The sequence below is a fragment of the Leucopleurus acutus genome (genome assembly GCF_964270905.1).
Source record: "Leucopleurus acutus genome assembly, chromosome: 10".
Lineage (NCBI taxonomy): Eukaryota > Metazoa > Chordata > Mammalia > Artiodactyla > Delphinidae > Leucopleurus > Leucopleurus acutus.
The window spans coordinates 33622455-33649805 of NC_139153.1; the positions used below are offsets into that span (position 1 = coordinate 33622455).

Genomic DNA, 27351 nt, shown 5'->3' on the forward strand with positions numbered 1-27351 from the left:
CTTACTATGTGCCAGGCATTCTCCATGCCTTATCTCTATCTTAGTTCTCCTTTGAATAAGTATTGTTTTACTGTTCATATACTATTCTGCAGATAAGGAAAATGAGACAAGAAAAATAATTCACAGGTCCCAGGTCCTTCAGTGAAGAAATGGTTGATCTGAGATTTGAACCCATGCAGTCGGGTGCCAAGGCATGGCTCTTAAGCTCACTCTGTCCCACTGTCCCTTTGGCTTTGTTGCTAGCTGAAGCTACTAGAGCTGACCCAGGGCCCTCCAGATTCCACCTGGATGGCTTTTTGGTGCTGCTTTTGAAAAGTAAAGGAGAGACATTGTTGTGCTTTCAAGCAGAATCCCCAGGTTGGTCAGGGCTGCAATTTCTTAAGGTGAAAGTGAAGGTCAACCATCTGCATGTCCCTGGGAATATGAAGATGCTAAACTACAGCAGAGGGTGTCTTCCCTTAGTACTGAAGAAGGACACATTTCAAGAAGCTGTAATTGATGAAACCTGGGGACCAGCTTAGTGGCAACCAGACATAACTGCTTTTACCTCGTAGCTCATCTGGCAATTCCCATTGATGCTGAGGATCTTAGGCATGAGTGAGTGTGTGCAAGTCACTTAACTGCTCTGAGCAATAATCTCATGAGCCACACAGGGAAGACAGAGACATGGTTCTTGTTCCTCTTGTTCTTAAACGCTGTATCTATCATTTTTAGCTGTGGCTTTAGTGGTACCCAGGAACCTTTATTGTTTTTAGTTATGTGTTTAAAAATGAGGATGCTTTTAGGTAGTACAGATGAATATATATTTTATTAGCTATGCCTCTTTGTACTAGAACATCATAACTTGCAGATCAAATATATGGTTACACCAATTCTTGCTTAGAAAGAATCTAAGGCTAAAAGGTATGTAAGGTAAAAATATTTAAAGAGAAATATTAAGTAACGCAGGTAGTGCATGGTATAGCAAAAATCATTGAGAGGATACACTAATGACTAAAGTTTGGGAAACCCTGATTAACACTATTATTCCTCAGACTTTGTACCTCAGAGCAATAATTCAGTGGGAAGATCCTGAGGGGAAAAAGGTTTGGATCAAATAAGTCTAATAAACATCCTACCATATCCCTTTCTGGAGATTCACAGTGCACTTTATAATAGTAAAGGCTCTGAAAAGTCCTGCAGCATAAGAAACTAGTTCACATTTATTTTTGTGCTCTCAAGACTTATTTAATCCTAACCCTTCTTTTCTTGTTTTCTGTTTTTGTTCTGGTAACAATTATTAACATCCTGCAGGGTTAGTGCTGACATAACACTGTTTGTAAATCACTGAGTTAAGAAAAACATCATCAGGTGAAACAAATAGGTGGCATTACAGTGTTGGATTTTGGAAGTGGTTAATTGTGTTGAGGCAGTTGTGTGGGGAAGTGGTTCGTTCTGTCTTCTCATACAACTGGGGGAAAGTGGCTTACACCCTCTTTGTTGATAATTCTGCCACTTGGTTATCCTTCATTGATTTTCACTTCATCCACCACCCACCACTGATTCTGTTTTACTCATTAGAGTAAAGACATTAGACTAAGAGTTACAAGAGGTTTGAGTTACGAGAAGAAGAGTGGAAAGAACAGGCGTTTATTTTTGCAGTGTGTTGTCATGGGGATAAATACTTGGGAAAGTATAAAGATGCATAAATTTCCATAACCCCTCATTGGCCATAAGTTAGGCCTTCCAGATGCCTTAGGTTACATTGGTGAAAATGGTTTGGAAGAAGTTTGGGAAATGGAAAAATGAAGTCTGTTGGGTACATACTGAAGTAAATAGTCCCCAAGAAATGTTTGAAATTGGCAGTAAAAAACTGGGAAATCTTTTGAAAGATTAGCACAAACAAAATAAAATAAAGTTTTAAAAAGTTTTAAAAAATAATTAGCATATAATTTGGACATTGGTTAATGTCCGGATCTGTGCTGTCCAACATGGTAGCCACAAGCCTCATGTGACTATTTACATTTAAATTAACTAAGATTAGATAATCTTGAAAAGTCAGTTCTATAGTTGCGCAGTTCTACTAGCTGCGTTTTAGATATTCAGTAGCCACACGTGGCAAGTGGCTACTATATTGGACAGCATAGAAGTAGAACAGTTCCATAATTGTGAAAAATTCTATTGGATAGGACATATGGTAGACAGAATTCTAATATGGTCCCCGTGATCTCTGCCCCCTGGTTTTCACACTCTTGAATAATCCCCTCCACTTGAGTGTGGGCAGGACCTGTGACCTACATCTAGCTAATAGGATATGGTAAACTGATGGATGCCACTCCCTAGGCTAGGGTATGTTATATGGCAGAAATGATGGGGTAGCTCTCCCATGATAAGACTCTCCCTTAGCAGATTGGAGAGACAGATTCTCCTGCTGGCCTCCAAGAATCAAACAGCCATGTGAACTGCCTGTGGTGAGGGCCATATGGCAAGGAACTACGAGCAGCCTCTAGGACCTGAGGACAGCCTACAGCCGAAGCCAGTAAAGAGTTAGGAATCTCATTCATACAGCTGCAAAGAAAGGAATTTTTCCAACAACCTGAATGAGCCTGGAAACACATTCTTCTCCATTTAAGCCTACAGATGAGAAATGCAGTCTGGCTAACATCTTGATTTTAGCCTGGCAAGACCAGGAGCAGAGGGACCAGCCAAGCTGTGCCTGGACTTCTGACTTACAGAAGCTGTAAGATGATAAATGTGTTGTTTTAGGCTGCTAAATCTGTGGTACTTTGTTAGGCATCAACTGATTTGGTGTTAGTCTATCTTTGGGAAGGTCTGATAAGCCATGCCTCAGATGGTCCAGATCCTAAAGAGAGTATAACTTACTTATTGAAGCTAGTGCTTTGCTCCCTCTTAGAAAAAAAAGATCGTAGCTCTCAAAAAAAAAGGAATATCTTGGTCTGGCCAGAATGCCCCATGTACTTTTGTGGCAAAGATTTCCTAATAACGTAGAGTAATATTTTATGATTTTTATATAGCGTAATAGATAAGACCATAAGCTTAGGCATCATAGAAATGATAGTTCAAGTTACAGATCCCCTGCTTATTAACTGTATTATGTTGGGCCAATTACTTAACCTCGCTAAGCCTCATTTTCTTCATCTATAAAAGACGGATAAAAATTCTTTTGATATAAGGACGTTGTTTTGTTTAACTGAGATTGTATTTTTACAGTTCTTAGCACAGTGCCTGACATATGACATCGAGAAACAGAGGGTGCTTTTGTTGTTTAGCAATATTTTAACATGGCTTTCTGACAGGAAATAATGTAAATCCTGACACATTATTTCTGTACTCTAGTTTGGAAAATCAGCCTGTAAGATTTTTATCTTCTTATGCCTTTGCTTTATTTTATGTCTGGGCTGCTACAGCCCTATTCCGGGTTGAATGCGATAAAAACAGATCTTGCATACATGAAGCGCCCCTGTGCTCACAGGTTGCTTTCGCTGTATATTGTCTGGGCAAATCACCTCCAACCTCTGGCCAGACTGTGGAATGTTGGTTTCCTCCAACATTAGCCCCCTGGTGTTCAATTTTCACAGTTTCCATATGATTTTTATAGTACCCCAAACTGTAAATACAGCTGGCACCCCACCAAACTGGCCGTAATGTGCCTGTGTCTAACGGTGGAATCAGAGACTTTTATAAGAATACAGTACTCCATGGAATTGTGGCAGTTATACAAATGTTTTGTTTTTAAAATGTTCAGATTGCACATTTTTAATTTGAAAAGAAGTGAATGATATGCAAGGAGAAAATTTGAGGGGGGAACAGGGCAGGAGTTTTAATCTTAGGTCTGGGCTCTGTCTTGGGTTTGCCCCCATGGTCCCAGAAGTTCTGTCCTAAGATCTGTTACTATCGTGCAACTGTCCTTGCCTCATTGTTTTTCTCTTACTTTCCATTTTTGTTGAGCTTCTACTTTCATCTTCACTTACTTTATCATCTCCAAACCCTTAGTCTCCGATTAAATGTTTATACAGGAAGAAGAACCAAGCTCATTATGAGGCGGTGAAGTCCCAGGATATGAAATGCACTAAACATTTCTACTTGTGGAGGTAGACTCATCCATAAAACCTAATAATTTGTTCAAAAAGTGGTCACATTGAGGTTAACAGGTCCAGAGACCGGAAATTAATAGGGAAATTGCATGGCGTCCTTGTTGGTTTTGTGTTCTGCTTCATAGCTGGGTCTTCATTTCAGTAAATGTTGCTGCCACCATGAAGTTTGAAGCTGTTAAACTCCCACCTTGCACTCCAAGTCTCCCCTGGCGGAAAGCTAATATTCTTGGGTAATGGTCTCATATGTATCTCTCCCTCTACAAGTCAACCAAGTTGCTGCCCAGGGCATGCTGTGAAGTTTGGTGTGGTGTGCCTTAAAGTAGATGGACTGCAGAACAGGGATTGTATCCTGAGAATGTCTGTTGCTACTCACTAGAGCTTTCTGGGGCTGCTTGGGAGAAGAGGTGGTGGGACAGTGGTGTGAAGGAACTCTGCAACACCCTCCACAGTCGGTTGGCACAGCACAGTAATTAAAGGGCTGCGGGTGGCCTCTGGAGCCAGAATGACTAAGAATTCTGCCTCTGCTGCTCAGTTACTCTGTAACTTTCACCTGTAAGAAGAATAATCAAAGGACCCACTTAATAGGGTTGTGAGGATTAAGTGAGCTAATATATGTAAGGTGCTTAGAACACATCATGTGACGTGAGCATTTGCTGCTGTGATTATTTGCTCCTGTGCTGGGTTCAGCAAACTCTGGCTCATGGACCAAATCCAGCCCTGCCATCTGTTCTTATAAATAAAGTTTTATTCGAGTACAGCAACACGCATTTGTGTACATGTTAATCTGTGGCCGCTTTCATGCTACAATGACAAAATTGAGGCAAAGTTGAGTATTGTTTACAAAGGTTATATAGTCCCCAAAGCCTAAGATATTTACTGGATAGCCTTTTACAGAAAAAGTTTGCTGATCCTTGTTTTCACTTTTTTTTATTTTTTATTTTTTAATAGATCTTTATTGGAGTATAATTGCTTCACAATACTGTGTTAGTTTCTGTGGCACAGCAAAGCGAATCAGCCATATGCATACACGTGTCCCCATATCCCCTCCCTCTTGAGTTTCCCTCCAATCCTCCCTATGCCACCCCTCTAGGTTATGGCTAAGCACCGAGCCAATCTCCCTGTGCTATGCGGCTGCTTCCCACCAGCCAACTATTTTACATTTGGTAGTGTATGTATGTCGATGCTACACTCACTTCACCCCATCTGCCCCCTCCCACCCCATGTCCTCAAGTCCATTTTCTATCTCTAGCTCTTTACTCCTGCCCGGCAACTAGGTTCATCAGTACCATTTAAAAAATTGTTTTAGATTCCATATATATGCGTTAGCATATGGTATTCCTTTTCTCTCTCTCTCACTTACTGCACTCTGTGTGACAGACTCTAGGTCTATCCACCTCACTACAAAGAACTCAGTTTAGTTTCTTTTTATGGCTGAGTGATATTCCATTATATGTATGTGCCACATCTTCTTTACCCATTCATCTGTTGATGGATGTTTAGGTTGGTTCCATGTCCTGGCTATTGTAAACAGTGCTGCAATGAACATTGTGGTACATGTCTCTTTTTGAATTATGGCTTCTCAGGGTCTATGCCCAGTAGTGGGATTGCTGGGTCATATGGTAGTTCTATTTTTAGTTTTTTAAGGAATGTCCATACTGTTCTCCATAGTGGCTGTATCAATTTACATTCCCACCAACAGTGCAGGAGGGTTCCCTTTTCACCACACCCTCTCCAGCATTTATTGTTTCTAGATTTTTTGATAATGGCCATTCTGACTGGTGTGAGGTGATACCTCGTTGTAGTTTTGATTTGCATTTCTCTAATGATTAGTGATGTTGAGCATCCTTTCATGTGTTTGTTGGCAATGTGTATATCTTCTTTGGAGAAATGTCTATTTAGGTCTTCTGCCCATTTTTGGATTGGGTTCTTTGTTTTTTTGATCTGCATGAGCTGCTTGTATATTTTGGAGGTTAACCCTTCGTCAGTTGCTTCATTTGCAAATATTTTCTCCCATTCTGAGCGTTGTCTTTTCATCTTGTTTATGGTTTCCTTTGCTGTTCAAAAGCTTTTAAGTTTCATTAGGTCCCATTTTTTTTGGTTTTTATTTACATTTCTCTAGGAGGTGGGTCAAAAAGGATCTTGCTGTGATTTATGTCATAGAGTGTTCTGCGTATGCTTTCCTCTAAGAGTTTGATAGTGTCTGGCCTTACATCTAGGTCTGTAATCCATTTGGAGTTTATTTATGTGTATGGTGTTAGGTAGTGTTCTAATTTCATTCTTTTACATGTAACTGTCTAGTTTTCCCAGCACCACTTATTGAAGAGGCTGTCTTTTCTCCATTGTATGTTCTTGCCTCCTTTGTTGTAAATTAGGTGCCCATAGGTGCGTGGGTTTATCTCTGGGCATTCTATCCTGTACCATTGATTTATATTTCTGTTTTTGTGCCAGTTCCATATTGTCTTGATTACTGTAGCTTTGTGGTATAGTTTGAAGTTGGGGAGCCTGATTCCTCCAACTCTGTTTTTCTTTCTCAAGATTACTTTGGCTATTCGGGGTCTTTTGTGTTTCCATATGAATTGTACAATTTTTTGTTCTAATTCGGTGAAGAATGCCATTGGTAGTTAGATAGGGATTGCATTGAATGTGTAGATTGCTTTGGGTAGTATAGTCATTTTCACAGTGTTGATACTTCCAATCCAAGAACATGGTATATTTCTCCTTCTGTTTATGTCATCTTTGATTTCTTTCATCAGTGTTTTATAGCTTTCTGAGTACAAGTCTTTCATCTTCTTAGGCAGGTTTATTCCTAGGTATTTTATTCTTTCTGTTGCAGTGGTAAATGGGAATATTTCATTAATTTCTCTTTCTGATTTTTCGTTGTTGGTGTATAGGAATTCCTGAGATATCTGTGCATTAATTTTGTATCTTGCAACCTTACCAAATTCACTGATTAGTTCTAGTAGCTTTCTGGTGACATCTTTAGGATTTTCTGTGTATAGTATCATGTCATCAACAGTGACAGTTTAACTTCTTATTTTCCAATTTGTATTCCTTTTATTTCTTTTTCTTCTCTGATTGCTGTGGCTAGGATTTCCAAAACTATGTTGAATAAGAGTGGCAAGAGTGGACATCCTTGTTTTGTTCCTGATCTTAGTGGAAATGCTTTCAGTTTTTCACCATTGAGTATGATGCTTGCTGTGGGTTTGTCATATATGGCCTATATTATGTTGAGGTGGGTTCCTACTATGACCATTTTCTGGAGAGTTTTTATCATAATTGGGTGTTGAATTTTGTCAGAAGACTTTTCTGCATCTTTTGAGATGATCATATGGTTTTTATTCCTTAATTTGTTAAAGTGGTGTATTACATTGATTGATTTGCATATATTGAAGAATCCTTGCATCCCTGGGATAAATCCCACTTGATCATGGTGTTTGATCCTTTTATCTGCTGGATCCTGTTTGCTAGTATTTTGTTGAGGATTTTTGCATCTATGTTCATCAGTGATATTGGTCTATAATTTTCTTTTTCTGGTTTTGGTATCAGGGTGATGGTGGCTTCGTACAATGCATTTGGGAGTGTTTCTCCCTCTGCTATTTTTTGGAGGAGTTTGAGAGGGATCAGTGTTAACTCTTCTCTATATGTTTTTTTTTTTTTTTTTTTTGGTGGTATGCAGGCCTCTCACTGTTTGTGGCCTCTCCCGTTGCGGAGCACAGGCTCCAGACACGCAGGCTCAGCGGCCATGGCTCACGGGCCCAGCCGCTCCGTGGCACGTGGGATCCTCCCGGACTGGGGCACGAACCCATGTCCCCTGCATCAGCAGGTGGACTCTCAACCACTGCGCCACCAGGGAAGCCCTTCTCTATATGTTTGATAGAATTCGCCTGTGAAGCCATCTGGTCCTGGACTTTTGTTTGTTGGAAGAGTTTTCATCACATTTTCAATTTCATTACTTTTGATAGACCTATTTATATTTTCTAATTCTTCCTGGTTCAATCTTGGAAAATTGTACCTTTCTAAGAATTTGTCCATTTCTTTGTGGCTGTCCATTTTATTGGCATAGAGTTGTTTGTAGTAGTCTCTTATAATCCTTTGTATTTCTGCAGTATCAGTTGTGATTTCTCCTTTTTCATTACTAATTTTATTGATTTGCATCCTCTCCCTGCTAAGTATTTATCAATTTTGTTGATCTTTTCAAAGAACCAGCTTTTAGTTTTATTGATCTTGGCTATTTTTTTCCTCGTTTCTGTTTCATGTATTTCTGCTCTGATCTTTATGATTTCTTTCCTTCTAAGGACTTTGGGTTTTCTTTCTCTAGTTGTTTTAAGTGTAGGGTGAGATTGTTTATTTTAGATTTTTCTTGTTTCTTGAGGTGAGACTGAATTGCTATAAACTTCCCTCTTAGAACTGCTTTTGCTGCATCCCATAGGTTTTGGGTCATCATGTTTTCATTGTCATTTATTTCTAAGTTTTTTTTTCTTTTTTTTTTTGGCCGTACGCAGGCCTCTCACTGCTGTGGCCTCTCCTGTTGCGGAGCACAGGCTCCGGATGCGCAGGCTCAGCGGCCATGGCTCACGGGCCCAGCCGCTCCGCGGCATGTGGGATCTTCCCGGACCGGGGCACGAACCCATGGCCCCTGCATCGGCAGGCGGATTTTCAACCACTGCGCCACCAGGGAAGCCCTAAGTATTTTTCTATATTTCTTCTTTGGTTTCTTCAGTGGTCTCTTGGTTATTTAGTAGCGCATTGTTTAGCCTCCCTGTATTTGTGTTTTTTACAGTTTTTTCCTGTAATTGAATTCCATTCTCATAGCGTTGTGGTTACAAAAGATGCTTGGAAGCTTCCCTGGTGGTCCAGTGGTTAAGAATCTGCCTGCCAATGCAGGGAACATGGGTTCAAGCCCTGGTCTGGGAAGATCCCACATGCCGCGGAGCAACTATGCCCATGTGCCACAATTACTGAGCTTGCGCTGTAGAGCTCATGAGCCACGACTACTGAGCCTATATGCCACAGGTACTGAAGCCTGCGTGCATAGAGCCCATGCTCCACAACAAGATAAGTCACCTCAATGAGAAGCCTGTGCACTGCAATGAAGAGTAGCCCCCGCTCACTGCAACCAGAGAAAGCACACATGCCGCAACGGAGGCCCAAAGCAGCCAGAAATAAAATAAAAAATTAAAATAAAATTAATTTAATAAGGAAAAAAACATTCTTGATACGATTTCAATTTTCTTAAATTTTCCAAGGCTTGAATTGTGACCCAAGATGTGATCTATCCTGGAGAATGTTCCATGTGCACTTGAGAAGAAAGTGTCTTCTGCCACTTTGGGGTGGAATGTTCTATAAATATCAATTAAATCTATCTGGTCTATTGTGTCATGTAAAGCTTGTGTTTATTTATTTTCTGTTTGGATGATCTGTCCATTGGTGTAAGTGGGGTGTTAAAGTCCCCTACTATTATTGTGCTACTGTCTATTTCTCCTTTTGTGGTTGTTAGCATTTGCCTTATGTATTGAGGTGCTCCTATGTTGGGTGCATAAACATTTATAATTGTTATATCTTCTTCTTGGATTGATCCTTTGATCATTTCACAGTGTCCCTCCTTATCTCTTGTAACAGTCTTTATTTTAAAGTCTGTTTTATCTGATACGAGTATTGCTGCTCCAGCTTTCTTTTGATTTCCATTTGCGTGGAGTATCTTTTTCCATCCCTTCACTTTCAGTCTGTATGTGTCCCTAGGTCTGAAATGGGACTCTTGTAGAGAGCATATATATGCATCTTGTTTTTGTATCCATTCAGCCAGTCTGTGTCATTGGATTGGGGCATTTAATCCATTTACATTCAAGGTAGTTATCAATATGTATGTTCCTATTACTTTTTTTTTTTTTTTTTTTTTTGCGGTACGCGAGCCTCTCACTGTTGTGGCCTCTACCGTTGCGGAGCACAGGCTCCGGACGCACAGGCTCAGCGGCCATGGCTCATAGGCCCAGCCGCTCCGCGGCATGTGGGATCTTCCCAGACCGGGGCACAAACCTGTGTCCCCTGCATCGGCAGGCAGACTCTCAACCACTGCGCCACCAGGGAAGCCCCTATTACTATTATCTTAATTATTTTGGGTTTGTTTTCGTGGGTCTTTTTCTTCTCTTGTATTTCCCACCTAGAGAATTTTCTTTAGCATTTGTTATAAAGCTGGTTTGATGGTGCTGAATTCTCTTAGCTTTTGCCTGTCTGAAAAGCTTTTGACTCCTCCGTCAGATCTGCAAGAGATTCTTGCTGGGTAGAGTAATCTTGGTTGTAGGTTTTTCTCTTTCATCACTTTAAGTATATCTTGCCACTCCCTTCTGGCCTGCAGAGTTTCCGCTGAAAAATCAGCTGATAACTTAATGGGGATTCCTTTATGTGTATTTTTTGTTTTTCCCTTGCTGCTTTTAATATTTTTTCTTTGAATTAATTTTTGTGGTTTGATTAATGTGTATCTTGGTGTGTTTCCCCTTGGGTTTATCCTGTATGGGACTCTCTGTGCTTCCTGGACTTGGGAGACTATTTCCTTTCCCATGTTAGGGAAGTTTTTGACTATAATCTCTTCAAATATTTTCTCAGACCCTTTCTTTTTTCTCTTCTTCTTCTGGGACCCGTATAATTCGAATGTTAGTGCATTTAGTGTTGCCCCAGAGGTCTTTGAGATTGTCTTCAATTCCTTTCATTCTTTTTTCTTTATTCTGCTCCCTGGCAGTTGTTTCCACCATTCTGTCTTCCAGCTCACTTATTTGTTCTTCTGCCTCAGTTATTCTCTTATTGATTCCTTCTAGTGTATTTTTCATTTCAGTTATTGTGTTGTTCATCTCTGTTTGTTTGTTCTTTAGTTCTTCTAGATCTTTGATAATCATTTCTTGTATTTTCTCAATCTGTGCCTCCATTCTATTTCTGAGATTCTGGATCATCTTTACTATCATTACTCTGAATTCTTTTTCAGGTAGACTGCCTATTTCCTCTTCATTTATTTGGTCTTGTAGGTTTTTACCTTGCTCCTTCATCTGTGACATATTTTTTTGCTGTCTCATTTTTTTTTTAATGCATGGTATTGTGTTCTTGTCTTACTGGTTGTTTGGCCTGAGGCTTCCAACACTGGAGTTTGTAGGCTGCTGGGTAGAGCTGGGTCTTGGTGCTGATATGAGGAACTCCGTGAGACCTCACTCCGGTGATTATTCCCTGGGGTCTGAGGTTCTCTGTTAGTCCAGTGGTTCTGACTTGGAACTCCCACCACAGGAGCTTCGGCCCGACCCCCGGCTCATGAACCAAGATCCCACAAGCCGCGTGGGGTGGCAAAGAAAAAAAAAAAAAAAAAAGAGAAGGAGAGAAAAGAACAAAGTAAAAGATAAAATTAGACTAGGAAACTAACAGGTATCTTAGAAAGAATATAAAAATAAAAATACAGATGAATCAAAAACTGGAAGGTACATCAGTACCACAATAGTGAAAAAGAGGAGGAAGGAAAAGGAAAAAGAAAGGGGGGTGAAGGCCTTGGCTGTGAAGGGTGGGGCCTAAGCAAGTGTGAGGTTTGGGTGGTGGGTGGGGCCTATGCTTAGTACCCACAGGGCTGGAAAAGGCCCTGGGGTCTGTGGGGGTGGGGCTTAGGCTCAAGGAACAGAAGGGACCCAGGCATGCCCCCCACCCCTGGTGTTAGAGGGTAGGGGACCTCACCTGGGAGCCCAGCAGGGGCTCCTGGGCTTCCTGGGCTAGAGTGAGTAGGGCAAACGCCCTCCTCTCCTGCTCCTCCGGGCTGGGAGGTCCCCTCCCACCTGCTTCTCCTGGTATTCAGGGCCTCCTTCCTATGCCCCCAGGGACCCACACAGTCAGCAGGGGTCTTTGGAGGACTAGGGACCAGCCTGGGAGCTCAGCAGTCTCCCCGGGCCTGAGTGGGTGGGGCAAACGCCCTCTGCTCCTCTACAGCTCCTCCTGGATGGCTCCTCCCGGGTGGCTCCTCCCACCTGCCTATCCTGATCTCCCAGGCCTCAGAGGCGCCAATCCTGTCTGGCCTCCACTTCTCCCCCCTCAGTACCCATATGTCCTACCGGTTCACTTTGGGTTTCCTCCCATCTCCTTGGGCATCAGAGTCCCCCACCAGCAGCCGGCAGGCGCCCTAGGTGTGGGGAGACGCTAACTCTGTGTCTTCCCACACTGCCGTGATCCTTGTTTTTAGACTTTAGAAAGCTTTTCTCAGCAGCATAAATGAGAACAAGCCATCAGCCTGCTGTGAACTGTGTAGATTTTTAAAAACTGTCTATTGAATATAAATATAAATTAAATTAGGAAAGAAACACAGCTCATTTCTTTTGGACTCAACCTTTTAGATTTTCAATGTACTTTGAAGAATGACTTTATAGGAATGACAGCTCTAGATTTGTTACTGTGTTTTTACTGGGTAATAATGCCCTGTTATATTTGTCAGTCCAGTTTCATTTTATTTCTTTCTACTTTGACTGGGTACCATTTCGTTGACAATAAACTGATATTCATTTTATGAGACTGAATTCTTCACTGTAGAAGAATTCTAGTTCTCAGACCTACATGACCAGGCTGTGCCCTCTGGGTCACCAGACCCATTTGGGAGAATTTACTTGGTAAAATAGTAAAATTTACTTGGTAAATAGTAAAGTGGAGCCAAGCTTCTTAGGTAATCATGTGATCCTTACAGCTGTGTATGGTCTACTTGACAAAAGAGTGCCTTATTATTAAATGCCCATGGACTGAACATTGAGTTCTGAGACAGATGAAGAATAGGCCTTGCCTTTTCCGTTTGAATTTCCTGTGGATACCAGTCCTACCAGGTGCGTCTAGAAGAGGGCAAGGGGCCATCAGAGAGGGCTGGCTCTCTCTGCACTCTATCCCTGGGGTCTTCTCTAACAGGCCCCCATCATCTACTCTCTTTAGCTTCGGCTGTCAGTCATCGGGTTCCGTTCATACTTAGGGTAGTGCTCCATTGATATTTGGGCGGAGGAGATCCTTCAGGGCTAGGGTAAGGGAGAACAGTTGAAAGGAGTCAGCCCTTTGAAACCTCCCCCGAAGTGAAATATCTATTAGAAAACAAACCCTTCTCTTGCTGATTGTGACCATCTTCTGCTGTGTAATCTGTTCTCTAGGTTTTCCTGGCTCATGTGGGGAAATCAGCAATGAGGGGAGTAGATATACACTTTAGAAGAGGGTTATTTGGGTCAGGGGGATCAGGCTGACATTTATAAGTTACCCACTGTGTGCGAGGGACTGTTTCAAGAGCATTAGGCTTATGAAATCTTTTAATACCCCCACCCCACAGTGAGATAACTTGCCCAGGGTCACACGCTTAGTAAGGGATGCCTCTGTGATGAGAATGCAGCCAATCTGGCAGCAAAGTCCTTGGTCTTGGGCATCTTACTGTCTTGTTTCTTGACCTGATTTGTCTCAAATGATTCTCATCAGGCTGAATGAGGAATAGCCTTATTGAATCATCTCCTCCAAGGAGAGTTTTGCTGGTGGGACCCAATACTCTACGGTGAAAAGCTAGGACTCTCTTTGTCTCTGGGAAGATCCACCTCTCAAGTTTTCAAATCTGAATGCTCCCTGCCCTTTAACACCTTCTTTCTTTAGCTATATTGTCAGGTTCTGGGTGTATCCAACTGTCCTGGTAAATGATAAATGATGTCACTTTAAGGTGTGTGGGCATCATGTGCTTTAACTGAAGGTGGCCTTGTCTCTGGATCCTTGTGCAGCCCCAAACACCACAGAGGAGGTGGGAACAGAAACGAGGGAGATGGGAGGGTACTTACCTCCAGGGAATGAAGGGAGAAAGGACTATAGGTAGGGAGGGGAGGGGGAATCTACTGAGGAGGGAAGTCAAGAAGGAAAGCATGGGGAGGTAGTGGACATCCTGCTGAAGGGTTTTGTCAAGGACCTAGGCAGTCGTCAAAGCTAGTGGCCAAACTGGTAGGCTGCTCTTGAGGGGATGCTGCAAAATACAACGTCCAAGAGATCTGGCTCGTTCTGGAACTAAGTCCTAAGACCTTGACCCTACTTGTTGCTCTTTTGGCGGGGGGTGGAGAGCTAGATTCAAGTAGCCAAGTTGGCCAGATACTTTCTCTTTCAGGAAGGAATATCATGCTCGTGATATTCAGCACATTTGTGCATGCTGTAAAAATAGCTTTAGAATATTTATGATGGCTTTCTAAAATGTATAGCTATGCTGAAGTACTGAATGGTATTTACAAGCTTTGAAAAAAAATGGGATCATCTCAGTGGTTAAAAGTAAAAGCTTTTATTATGGGAAATTCTGCATGCAGTACTCATTGTCAGCTTCCATTGTGTGTGTGTGGCCCGTCTACTTGTGCAGTCACTTCAGGATCCCAGCTCACTTATCCATGCTTGTCATGACCTTCCTGCAACACTTTCATTAGGATAACCTTCCAAGAATGTAACTTATCTTATTATTAAGGAAATCACAAGTGGAAACTAAATGTATGACAAAAAGGGTTTAGTAATGCATTCCAAAATCCATTGCCTGAGGTATTTGGAATACCTGCTATTCTGGTGTGGGGAGCAAGACACTAAGTATGTGTTCACAATATTGCACAAGACATGATTACATTCATATTGTAAACTAAGTGTGAGAGGGAGGGAACATACTGTAGTCTGCTCTAAGCATTTTACCTGTACTAATTTATCAACTCTTTACAATAGCTCTATGAGTTACACACAATTATTTCCATTTTATATGTGAGGTACAGAGAGGTTAAGAAATTTGCCTGTGGTCACACAGCTATAAAGTAGTGGACTTCTGATGGAAACCCAGGCAGTCTGACTCCAGAGTTTATGCTACTAGCCCCTGCACTGCAGCTGCTCCTGGAAGATTCATATAACTCAGAAATTATCTTCCACAGTGGTTGTACCATTTTACACTCTGAGTTAAACCTACATCTCGTTATTTATCCAAGCGAAATGAAAACATGTCCACAGGGGAAAAGAAAAACTGGTACAAGAATGTTCATTGCAAGCTTATTCTTAGCAGTAAAAATTGGAAACAGCCCAAATATCCACTTAACAAGTGAATAGCTAATCAAACTGTGCTATATTCATAGCAATGGGAAACTGTTCAGCAGTAAGGTAGAGCTTACATACAACAATATGAGTGATACCAAAACCTTACCTTGAGTCAAAGAAGTCAGATACAAAAGAGCATGTACTGCATGATTCTTTGAAGTTCAAGAATAGACAAAACAAATACATGTAGATAAAAGTTAGAACAGAGATTACTTTAGGGCAGGGGGAAGGGACATGAGCCTGGGTGATGGCTAGGCTCTATATTTTGATTAGTCAAAAATCATTGGCTTATGCACTTAGTATCTGTGCCTTTCCTTGTCTGTATTTATACGTCACTTAAACACATATGAATACATACAGTAAACTGTGAAAGCTCCCCCTTCTCCAATCCAATTACCTTTCTCAGCGATAACCATTGTTTACAGACTGGTGTGGAGTTTCCAGGAGTATATATACTTGACATTTCCATTTGTGTGCACATACACATCCCAGCGGGCTTTTATATTTTAACATAAAAAAGGTCAGACTATATGTATTATTCTGCTGCCTGCTTTCTTTTTTGTTTAACAGTACGTCTTGAAGGTTTTTCCATGTCCATACTTCAGTTTTGCCTTAATGTCCTTAGCTAGCTTAGGATTCTGTAGTATGAATGTACTTGATTTCTTCAGCCAGTTTCCTTCTGATGGATGACTAGGCATTTTTCAAATTTTTACTTTTACGGTGCTACTATGAAAATTGTTGTACACATATATTTGTGCACATGTGCAAGCATTTTTGTAGGCTACTTTCCTAGAAGTGGGTTTGCTTAGGCAAAAGGTATGTACGCTGTGGTGGATACTTACAAATTGGTTTCCAAAAATGCTTTTGTCCATGACATTCCTGACCACATGTGAGAGAGCTGGATTCCTGCATTCTCTCCAACAATGGATGTTATCAATCTTTAGAGATTTTGAGAGCAGATGGGTAAAAAATGACATCTTGTTTCTGCCGAGATTTTAAAAGGGAAGTTTTGATCTTCTAGTTTATATGCAAATGTACACATGCCCATAGAGAAACATATGCATCTCCTGTCCTATGCTCCAGGCTATGTAATTCTAGAGAACAGTTCTCTTTCCTTTGGGAAGAAAGAAAAAGAGAGGTACTAAGCCCTCAAACACAGTATAATAAGTGGGAGAAAGTATGGTATTAAAGGCAGGAGAACTAAAAATCATAAAGGTTTAAATAAATGAAAGAGATCTCAAACCTGGTGAAAGTAATATTTATTCTGAGTTTCATAGAAGGTGTAGGATTTTTTAAAGTATTTGATATGGTTTCTAAGTTCAAACAATATTATAGTATCTATTAGATATTAACATAGAGAGATGACAGTGACATAGGTGCAAGTATTCATTCATTCAAATATTTTTGAGGGCCTGATGCTCTCTCAACAGCAAGTTAGAGAATACTTTCTAATTTTAATTTGATGGATTATTTTAGTGAAAATAGCAAAATTCTGCTTATTTATTCCTTTTTTAAAATTTATTTTATTTGAGGTGTAATTTACAATGTTATGTTAATTTCTGCCATATATCAAAGTTACTCAGCTATACATATATATACATTTCTTTTTGTATTCTTTTCCATTAGACTTTATTACAGGATACTGAATATTTTTCCCTGTGCTGTACAGAAGGGCCTTGTTGTTTATCCATTCTCTATATAATAGTTTGCATCTGCTAATCCCAAACTCCAAATCCATTCCTCTCCACCCTCCCTCCCCCTTGGCAACCACAAGTCTGTTCTCTATGTTTATGAGTCTGTTTCTGTTTCATAGATAAGTTCATTTGTGTCATATTTTAGATTCCACTTCTAAGTGATATCATATGGTATTTGTCTTTCTCTTTCTGATTTCACTTAGTATGATAATCTCTAGATCCATCCATGTTGCCACAAATGGCATAATTTCATTCTTGTTTATGGCTGAGTACTATTCCATTACACACACGCACACACACACACACACACACACACGCACACCAACCACATCTTCTTTATCCATTCATCTGTCAATGGACATTTTGGTAACTTCCATATCTTGGCTGTTGTAAACAGTGCTGTAGTGAACATTGGGGTGCATGTATGTTTTGGAATTATGGTTTTCTCCAGATACATGCCCAGGAGTGGGATTGTAGGATCATATGGCAGCTCTATTTTTATTTTTTTGAGGAACCTCCGTATTGTTGTCCATAGTGGCTGCACCAATTTGCATTCCCACCATCAGTGTAGGAGGGTTCCCTTTTCTCCACACCCTCTCCAGCATTTGTTACTTTTTTTTTTTTTTTTTTTTTTTGCGGTACGCGGGCCTCTCACTGTTGTGGCCTCTCCCGTTGCAGAGCACGGGCTCCGGACGCGCAGGCTCAGCGGCCATGGCTCATGGGCCTAGTCGCTCCACGGCATGTGGAATCCTCCCGGACCGGGGCACGAACCCGTGTCCCCTGCATCGGCAGGCAGACTCTCAACCACTGCGCCACCAGGGAAGCCCCTGTAGACTTTTTAATGATGACCATTCTGACTGGTGTGCGATGGTACCTCGTTGTAGTTTTGATTTGCATTTCTCTAATAATTAGTGATGTTGAGCATCTTCTCACGTGCCTGTTAGCCATCTGTATGTCTTCTTTGGAGAAACGTCAGGCATTCATTTTAATATGGTAGCCATTGTTGATCTTGATACCTGTTGGAATTTTTAAATTTAGTCCAAATTTGTTAATGATGGCTGAATTTTGAAAAGTGACATGACTTGCTTTATGAAACTGGTCAATTTAAGGCAAACATTGAAAACTGACCCTATCGCTGTGCTCTCCAACTAACCTCTATCCACCCCCCGATCCCGTAACTGCTTTTTAAAAGAAAAACTGTGTCTTGGATATATTTTTAATGGTGTTTCCTTTCAGAAATAGTTCACGCCAAAAAAACCTTCTTTTCCCAAACATGGAGTAGGTCAGTCTCTGGCATAGCCTTGGAATGCCTGAGTTGCCTAGTGGGTGGGAGTTTGGGAAGTGGGTGTCAATGACACCTTCCCCTGAGGCAGTATTGCCAGAGGGCTTTGCAGTCTGTACCCCCAGGAGCTCTGCCTTCTTAAATTAGAGACAATTGAGATCCGTACTGAGTTTAGCACCATTTATGCAGTGTGAATTTACTCTTGCAGGTGGTAGGAGGACTGTTAAGTCACTTACAGATTTTATTCTTGGAAATGTCAAGTTTATTAGTAGCAGAACTCCCTATGGTCATTCCTTCTAGTGAGCTTCTGTGGGTGCATTTACTCTTCTCCAAGGTATCTCACATTTTTAAATTTCCTGACTTCTCTATCTGCCTCCCTGTCTCTTCTCCTACTCTGTAAATTGCTGTTTCTGACCTGTGCTTCAGGCAGACCTGTGGCTTCCCTGAGGGCCACCTGAGAGAGATTGTGTAGTAGGTGAGGTGCTGATCACCTGTTCCTAGGCCCCCCTACTCCTTATCTCTATCCTACCTCTGGCAGAGCAATTTTTCCTTCCTTTTTAACTTTCAAGTATGCTTTTACTAGAAGAAACACTTCCAATGATAGAAATACATTTGAGAACCATAGCAGTCCTGCAAAGGAGTTTGAACACTGTGTACATATCTCTTGATGTTCACGTGTGTACAGAGACGAGATGATCATTTTTATCACCTTACTCTGCACTGATCTAATTGGCCCAAATCCTAAGCAGTGCCGTTCAAAACCCAGCTTTTCTTTTCTAATCACTGGTGTCCTAAGTAAGACAGTATTTGAAAGGATGGTTGGAGAATGCTGATGGTCAGCCTCCATCACAGAGTCTGAACTTCAGCTTCTCGCTTTTCTTAGCTACTCATTCTTAACTCAGGAAAGCTTTCAGGGATGCATGGATTTTGAATTTGTTTCTTTGTTTTTGGATTGAAAAAACATGCGGTATCCCAGGAGGTAAGGTCTAATATGTTCAAACTGCTCCAAGAACTATGTGGGAGTTTTTTAACAGTGCAAATGATGTTTGTAATAATAATCAATTTTATTTATCACTGGTACTTGCAGGGGAAATATTTAGCAGTTAGCTCTGTGTAAGTGTGTATTTCAAAGTAATAAAAATATTTCTTTATAAAGATGTTCTCTAATTAAACCACCTCACTAATATTACTGACCTCTCCATCACATTCTGTTACTGAGCACTGATCTTATTTCCTAAGCAACTAGAAAATGTGCTTGCCCTGGGTTAGCATGAGCTTTGGAACTACTATATTCTTTTTCAATGAGGAAGCAAAAGGTCATTCTTAACATCTTTATAGTAACCAAAAGACAATCTCCTAAAAGTAGATTAGTGAGTAGACTTAGTTCATAGTTTCATATGTATGCATTACTGTATCCTGTAAAAATGAGAACTCTCAGACAGTGATTATCCAATCCAAATAACGACTAAGAAGATGGTTATTCTATCTCACCTTTTACCCCCTTAATAAGTGCCACCAGGAATATTAAAATCACTGCTTCAGTTGGTTCTGTAAATATTTATAAGGAGCCAAAGTGTTCTGAATATTTTTATTAGCAGGATTTCTAATAGATTTTTTGGCTTAATCAACAATTCTCTTGAACTTCATTTTCTTGGAGTGGGAGGGAGTAGGGGAGTATATAATTTTATGAGGACTAGAAATAAGGGTTTCTCGTTGAGCGTGACTTCCACCTGGTTATTAATGGTTTCCTCTGGACATGTTTGCTGCTTATCATCTAGTTTTCGTCTCATTCATAACTTTGCAAGAGCAGTGATTCTCAGTACGCTTCTTTTGGGAGTCAGGGCTCAGTAACAGTCGCTGACTCAGCAATACTGGGGAGAGGGGACAGAGGGATTAGCAAGGACCCCAAGTGATTCTGCTCTGTGGCTCTCCTTTTCTGGAATCACTGCTTCTGAGCTCTCTGTACTGCCCTCCTGCCTGCTCATGTGTTGGATTAGATTTATAGCAGCTGCTGTCGACATGGTTGCCTAAATCTGTGGAATGTTTTGCTAAACACTACTGGTGAAATAGTCCACATTAAGTCTGTAACTCCCTCCAACACACACACGTTTTTTTAACCTGTCCTCTGTCTTTAGTCTTTTACTCACTTGATCACTTTATGATTTTGCACTTTGACATTCTATAGATTCATTAAGATCTTTTATTCCAAGCACCCGGGCTTTATTTAACATGGTGATTAGCCAAAGTGTTATTCTGTTTGAGCTAAGTGATGACAGTGTATTTGATTGGAGCCTTGTAATTATTATTTTAAAATCAAAGTAATAGATTATGATCTCAAAATAGGAATGTGATCCAAAAGAATAATAGTAATTAGAAAAGCAACCACTTAGAAGAAAGTAAATGCCCCATCACAGACCACAGGGGCCTCTGTGCGCTGAGTCCCACCTACCTTTGCAGTCCCCTTTCCTACCTCACTTCTCCCCCAACCCCGCCCCTTCCTGCCCACGCTCCCACCCCACCCCACCCCCGCCTTGCCTGGACTAGCCTCACGTCAACCTTCCAGTTTGTAGAAGTAACTGTGTTCTTTCCTGCCTTGGGAATTGCACCTGCTGTTCTCTCTACCTGAGGAACTCCTCCACTAGTGTCTCCTTGGCTGGATCCTTCGAGTCTCACCCATAGTCTCGTCTCCTTAGGGAGGTTTCCCTGGCCACAGTGACTGCAGTCATCCCCATACCCCACTGCCTGTCCACACATAATGCACATCATCATCTCTCACAGCATCCTATTTATTTCCTTCAACATTAGGAATCCTAAGTTGTGTCTTCTTGGTACTTGTCTGTCTCCCCCACTGGACTCCAAGCTCCATGAGGAAGATGAAGACTTTACCTTTCTCATTCACCACTGCAGCCTCACTGCCATTCTGGCACCTGGCATTGAGTGAGTGCTCAAGACATGCTTGTGGTTGAATGAATGGAACATTCTCAGGTCCTAAATTTTTCTGAACCCATAGCAAAATATTCTATACTTAGTATTTCTATTATGATAACTCATTATCTTCCACTGGTTGAATTTAACCAAACTGTGCTGACTTTTCTCAGGCATATGAAGGATCAGAATAAGAAGGTGGCCAACCTCAAGCACAATCAACAGTTGGAAAAAAAGAAGAATGCCCAGTTACTGGAAGAAGTCCGCAGGCGAGAGGATAGCATGGCTGACAACTCTCAGCATTTGCAGGTGAGCCCAGCCTTCTCCTCTTAACCCCTAAATAATTGGAGATTGACTCCCTCCAACATATACTCCTTGCTGTGGGAAAATATGGATGGAAATGGTGGACTTGCCTTTGCTCTGAGTCCAGCACTAACAGTGTACTCCCAGGGAGCCCAATAGGTCTTTCCGAGTTCAAAGCATCATTTTCAAAATAGTGCCCAAGAAAGGCTGGTGGCTACGGTGGAGACTACTAATGCTACACACAGTCTCTTGGTTCCTGTACCTCACCTTAAAAGGCAAGGGCTGCAGTAATAGATTTGGCAAGAAGCTTCAAACAGAAATGTCTTCCTTTTAGAATTATATTGAACTTGTTTTGGTGTCAGAAGGGAAATGTATGAGTATTATCACAGAAAGTGTTTGGAAGAGGATGCATTAAACTGACTTCAGACAGTTTACAGAACTGGTTTTGTTTTGTTCAAAACTCCAAGGCTGTGATCATTATTCTGTCTTTTCTGTGGAATATAGTTATCTCTGAATGGATGGCCTATCTCGGAAACCAACCGGCTGATGGAAAACACCAATTTTTCCTCATTAACCATCCCTGTTTTTGGCAAAAGAGCTCTCCCCATGTGTTCAATAAAACGTTCAAGCTAAAACAGGGCATTTGCTTTGAAGTCCCTTTATTTATTCCAGTGTGCCTTTAAACAGAGCAGTTCAAGTTCGAGTTGGCCAGAGTTCATGTTAAATTCTGCTTATTAATTAGTGTCTTTCTCTAGTTATATATTAGGTTTCCTCCTTGGAGATAGAAGAAGTTAGATAATTTCAATATGTACTCATAATTCATTTTTTAATTGACCAAAAGAGAAATAAATAATTATTCCAGAGTAGGAAATCCAAGGAAATGTCTTGCATAGGACATGGCCCAAGGTGCTTACTTAGTCAGTATTAGTTTCTTTTTTCTCTGTGTCCTGGAGGTGCCTTAATGGTGTCAGTGAAGCCCCTTTACATCGATGCCTGATTTGGATAGCATGATAGGAGCATCAGGTCCTTTTTTCACTCCTGGGATCATCTTAAGATGGACTGGTAGTTTATTTGAATCCATGGCTTCCTCAATGTTTTTGACACCCAGGGTTTTGGTTGCTAATTCTCCCATGAATCTTATGAGATGTTATATTAGAGCCTACAAACTGAGATAATAATAACTAAAATTTGCAGAATTTTGTTGCCTTGTCAGACATGTATTCTTATTTATTCCTCACCAATAATGCTGGCAATTTTATATAAGATAATACTAGAGTCTCAGAAAAGTTATGAAGTGGCATCCTAGTAAGGGGTGGACATAGATCTAACTTCAGGTCTTCCTGCCTTCAAGAAACTAATGTAGAGGAACAATAACAGTAGTGGGTACCATTTATTGAATTTTCAGTGTGCTGTGTACTGTGCTATGTACTTTATAGCACCTATTAAATTCTTATGTCAACTGGGTTAGTTGGGAGTCTTTTTTCCAAGTGACAGGAACACAACAACTTGAACTAAGCAAAAAAAAAAAAAAAAAAAAAAGTTGGGGGGAATCTGTTGGCTTAATAAACTGAAAAGGCCAGGAGAGGAATTCAGGTCTGACTACATGCAGATATTCAAGCAATGGCATCAGGAATCTGTCTTCATTCTACTCACAGGCATGCTTTGCTCTTTGTTGCCTTGAGTCTCAGGAAGGCTGTCCACAGTGATGCCAACTATGGCCACCAGCAGCCAGCCTACATTCTATAAGTGCAGCCACCACAGGGGGAGGAGAAAGGATCTTTCTGAGTCATTCTAGCAAAAATTCAAAGGCCGATAGAATAAATAAATTGGCCAGGCCAGGATCAAGTTATATGATTACCTGGAACCTAGGGGGAAAGGGTTAACCTCACGCAAATCTGCTGGGCTGAGATTGAGGACAGGTGATCTCCCACAAGAAAGAGAGGAGTTCTGTTCAGAACAGGTGCTAGGCAGGTAAAATCACAGAGATCCACTCTAAGCATAATAAGGGGTATATTCACTACCATTTGATATATGAGAAGAAGAAGGCCATTAGAGGGTAAGTAACTTGCCCAAAATTATTTAGCTAGTAAGTGGCAGAGTCAGGACTGAAATCCAGATCTGACTGTCTTCAAATAGTGAGAGTTCTGGAGAATTAAGAGAGGAAGGTAAGAAAACTGTGGAGTGGCAGAGAGACTTCATGGGATAGATGGGATTGGAGGTGAATAAGTTTGACATGGAAGGAACAGAGCAGTAGAGAAGGCTCACCGGCCAGGAGAACTATCAGAGAAAGTACAGAGGCTGCAGAGAGCAAGGTACAGTCAGAGCACAAAACATAATAGACCAGTTGGTCATGGTGGCAGTGAAGTTAAGTGTTGTTGTTACCTTTCTTAGCTGACTCTGGAGCTAGAGTGCCTGGGATTCAAGCTTTAAAATTTACTAGCTGAGTGTCCTTGAGCAGGTTACTTAACTTCCCTAAGCCTCAATTTCCTCGTCTGTAAAATGAGAATAATAATTGAATCTACTCCAGAGTTATTGGGAGGATTAAAGAGTCAATGCATATAAAGAATTTAGAACTGTACTTGGCATAAGCTATGGTCAAAATAAGTGTTAATGATGAACTGTTATTATAGTAACAAGGAAAAGATAAAAGAAACATTTCTTAGAATATTTATTACATGCATGGGTATTTATATAGTTCTACTCTGATACGCACTGAGCATCAAATTTTTTGTTTTTTCTATATGTAGTAATTTTTTCTTTTCTAAGGACACATCTAGTTACGGAAATTAATGTCTTGTTTTGGCCCATGAACTTTTGTATAGCAATATTTTCATAAGGGGCCTTGATAACTACCTCATAGGCATATTCATAAAAGATAGCATGGTCTGGAATTGCTTAGTTGCATTCCTGACCACCCCAAATAAAGGATAGCATTTGAAATGCAATAAAAAGTAATCACGATTAATTTTGATGAAAATGTCTCTGGTTAAGGTTAATCGAGAGTGAAACTCCCACTTTCCTGGATTGTTAAGCAGATGTACTCAGATGCAGTAATTACTGCCTTCTGAAGACAGAACTTTCCTTTCTGGGGGCATGTGATTTTTCCGTATTGCTGTTGTTTTAAGTACTTCCTGTTTATAAGTTAGCCTATTAATCCCTTTAAGTATCAGTCAACTGGGATCTGGTTTGGTTGGTTGGTTGGTTGACTGGTTGGTAGATGTGGGATTGGCACTTACTAAATGTGATTGATTCTACACCAGCATTTTGTAATGGTTGGACACCCTGACTTCATGATTTCAACCAACCAAATAGGTATTACATCCAGAAAAATCTCAGGTAAAGTACTGCCTGCAATAATAATAGCTGTTCACTTAGGCTCCAAAGAGAGATCAAAGAGATTCATCCAGTTGATATGAAAATTGGAGACAAATTTGAATGTAGATAGAGTGACCATGTTATTTATTGTCCAAACCAGGATGTAGGCAAAAACTGGGCCATTTCATTCAAACTTAGAAATATAGTAATGCTAAGAAACGTTTCACAAACTCACCCATCTTTAGTTCCTAAGTTTATAGTTTTATGTCAGGAATTGCAAACTCAAATGCCTTCAGGGTCCAAGCTGTTCATATAAGTAAGAAACAGGTTTGCATGTAAGAAAATTTATGACGTCTGGTTCTTTCAGCTTGTATTTTTTTTTTTTTTGGTAGAGATGTATCAGCAATTGCCATAATAATGCTGTGTAGCAAATTACCCCCAAACTCATTGACTTTAAAGCATTAGTAGTTATTCTCACAGATTTTTAGGTGGACAGAGTAGCTCAGTTGCTCCAGGGTGGCCTAGTGTGGGCATGTCTGCTTCTCACTCAGGTCTGTGGGTGGCCAGGGCAGCTCTGTTCCACAGGTGTTTAGTCCGAGACTCAGGCTGTAGGGGCATCAGCAACCCAAGGGAAACTTTTCTGATGACAGTAGCAGAGGCACAAGACGGTAAGCAAAAACATGCTAGGCCTCATAAGGCCTAGTCTTTAACATTATGATTTTTCACCCCACTTCAAGACACATGTATAAGCTAATAGTCAAGGATTGGGGAAGTGTACTCTGTCCATGAAGAGAACATTGTAAAGAAGTAGATACAAGGAAGGGTGAAGAATTGAGACCAGTCACTCAATCTGTTAAAAGAGATAAGGTTTGGAGAAACATTTCTCTATTATAGGAAAAACAATAACATAAATATAATGAAAAATTACAGCTGCAGTGGCCTTAGTTTATGAATGTAATTGAGAGAGAAGGAAACTGAGGGAACTCAAGAGCCCATGCCTCATCGAAAGGAGTTGGAACCACTAAGCTTTGGCTGGATGTTGCCACAAAGGTTGGGCGTAGGGTCGAGGGACCTTCTGTCTGTCATAAAATGTGAATTTTTATGTGAAATCCATGGACTTGAGAAAATTGGTTCAATTTTTTAAAGCACTCTATGGGTCCAGTGAAGCACGTGCTGGTGAATTGACCATTGGTTTGCAGCCTCTGTTGCACAACCTCATGCTCTGATCCCACTGGTTTCACGTGGTATAAATAAAGAGACTAAGAGTGCACCCTAGCTAGATCAGCTTGACGCATGAAAGACAGACAGCAGTTCAGCGTGTTTGTGTGAGGTTTTTTTTTTGTCAGAAAATACCTTGAGTAGCTTGAGTTATTGTTCCCCAGAGGAATACCCACAATCTATAGGAATAGAGAGTGTTCTTAATTTAAGTTCTAAAAAAATTTTTTTTGAGAATTGGCAAAGAGAGCAGGAAAGGAAAGATAAAGACCCATGGAGCTGAACTGTCCAGTGTTCCAATAGTGGCCCTTATTATTTTTAGCTCAGGACCTTGAGTAAGGCAGAGAATCTCTCTGACCCTCACTTTTTTCATCTGTAAGTGGGGATTACACTCTCTACGTCCATGGGTGGGTTAAATAAGATGAGGTTTATGAAAGAGCCTAGCATAGTACCTGATGTGTGTGGCATTCAGTTATTAGAGCTTTCTCCCAGAGAGACTGATAATGAGCTTTTAAACATAGAAGACAGTGACCATTGGGAGTATCACCCAACAAATACTTTGCAATTATTTTACACTGATGAGTAATACAGATATAGAGCACACACCAGTAAATGAAAGTTTCCGATAAAGCATTAAAAAACCATTTTGGGCAATAGGAGGAAAAATTAAAACATTTTTCAAGTTTGTGTTGAACTGTGTGTGAAAGTAAGATGTGAAAGATCATGATTTTCTTGTATAATTCTTTAGAACTGTTTCCCAGGACACAGATTATAGAGCATAATATTTATGACTGGCCTTGGGGCTTTGGGCTTCTGTGTGTCCCACTAGAGCCCGCATGAACATTTTTCAACAAGGTGTTTTGCCGAAGATTCACCCTAAATCGTCATTACCAGAATGGGGTGCATTCCCCACCCGCCGACCTCTAGCTATTTCTTGCTGAGTAAATATGCCAATTTGAAGTCCCAGTGGACATCTTTGTAGATTTTGGCTGCATTTTTCCCTGTGCAGCTTTTATCGAGTTAATGAACTAACATTCTAAGAAATACATGCGCCAATATTTTATGCTTCTTTTCTGTTGTATGTCTGCAGAATTCTCTTCAATTTATTGCTTGAAAACTAAAGTCTGTTCTTGTATGCTTCCGTTTCCAAATTATAGGTTCCCAGGGAACTGTAAAGTTTCTTCTCTGCCAGTGGTTAAACGCAAGTGTGATCAGTTTAAAAAGCAAATGAATGTTCCCATTTGTTCTTGTCCTTTTAGTAAAGTTCTAAAAAATAAAAAAAACCTAGAAAGACAATTTTATTTTTCAGTTTGTGTAGCTCTGTGCATCCATATCTTTTTTCCAATGGGACTTCCTTTACTTTGCTCCTCCAATTAGAGTTGGAATCGGCTAACAGAGGGAGTGTAACAAACAACATAAACCTCAAAAATGCGTAGATTTCAGCAAAACATAC

At 40.6% G+C, this 27351-nt stretch overlaps 1 protein-coding gene across 1 annotated transcript in view; it reads left to right on the forward strand.

The window, feature by feature from the left end:
- The window catches only part of ERC2 (ELKS/RAB6-interacting/CAST family member 2), a gene marked incomplete at both ends in the record, with an annotated part of 834864 nt that overhangs the window by 455032 nt on the left and 352481 nt on the right, over positions 1-27351 (forward strand). Inside the window, one exon of the mRNA XM_082849011.1 lies at positions 21239-21374. Within this exon, the coding sequence (XP_082705137.1) occupies positions 21239-21374 (136 nt within the window). The remainder of the gene's footprint in view (positions 1-21238; positions 21375-27351) is intronic.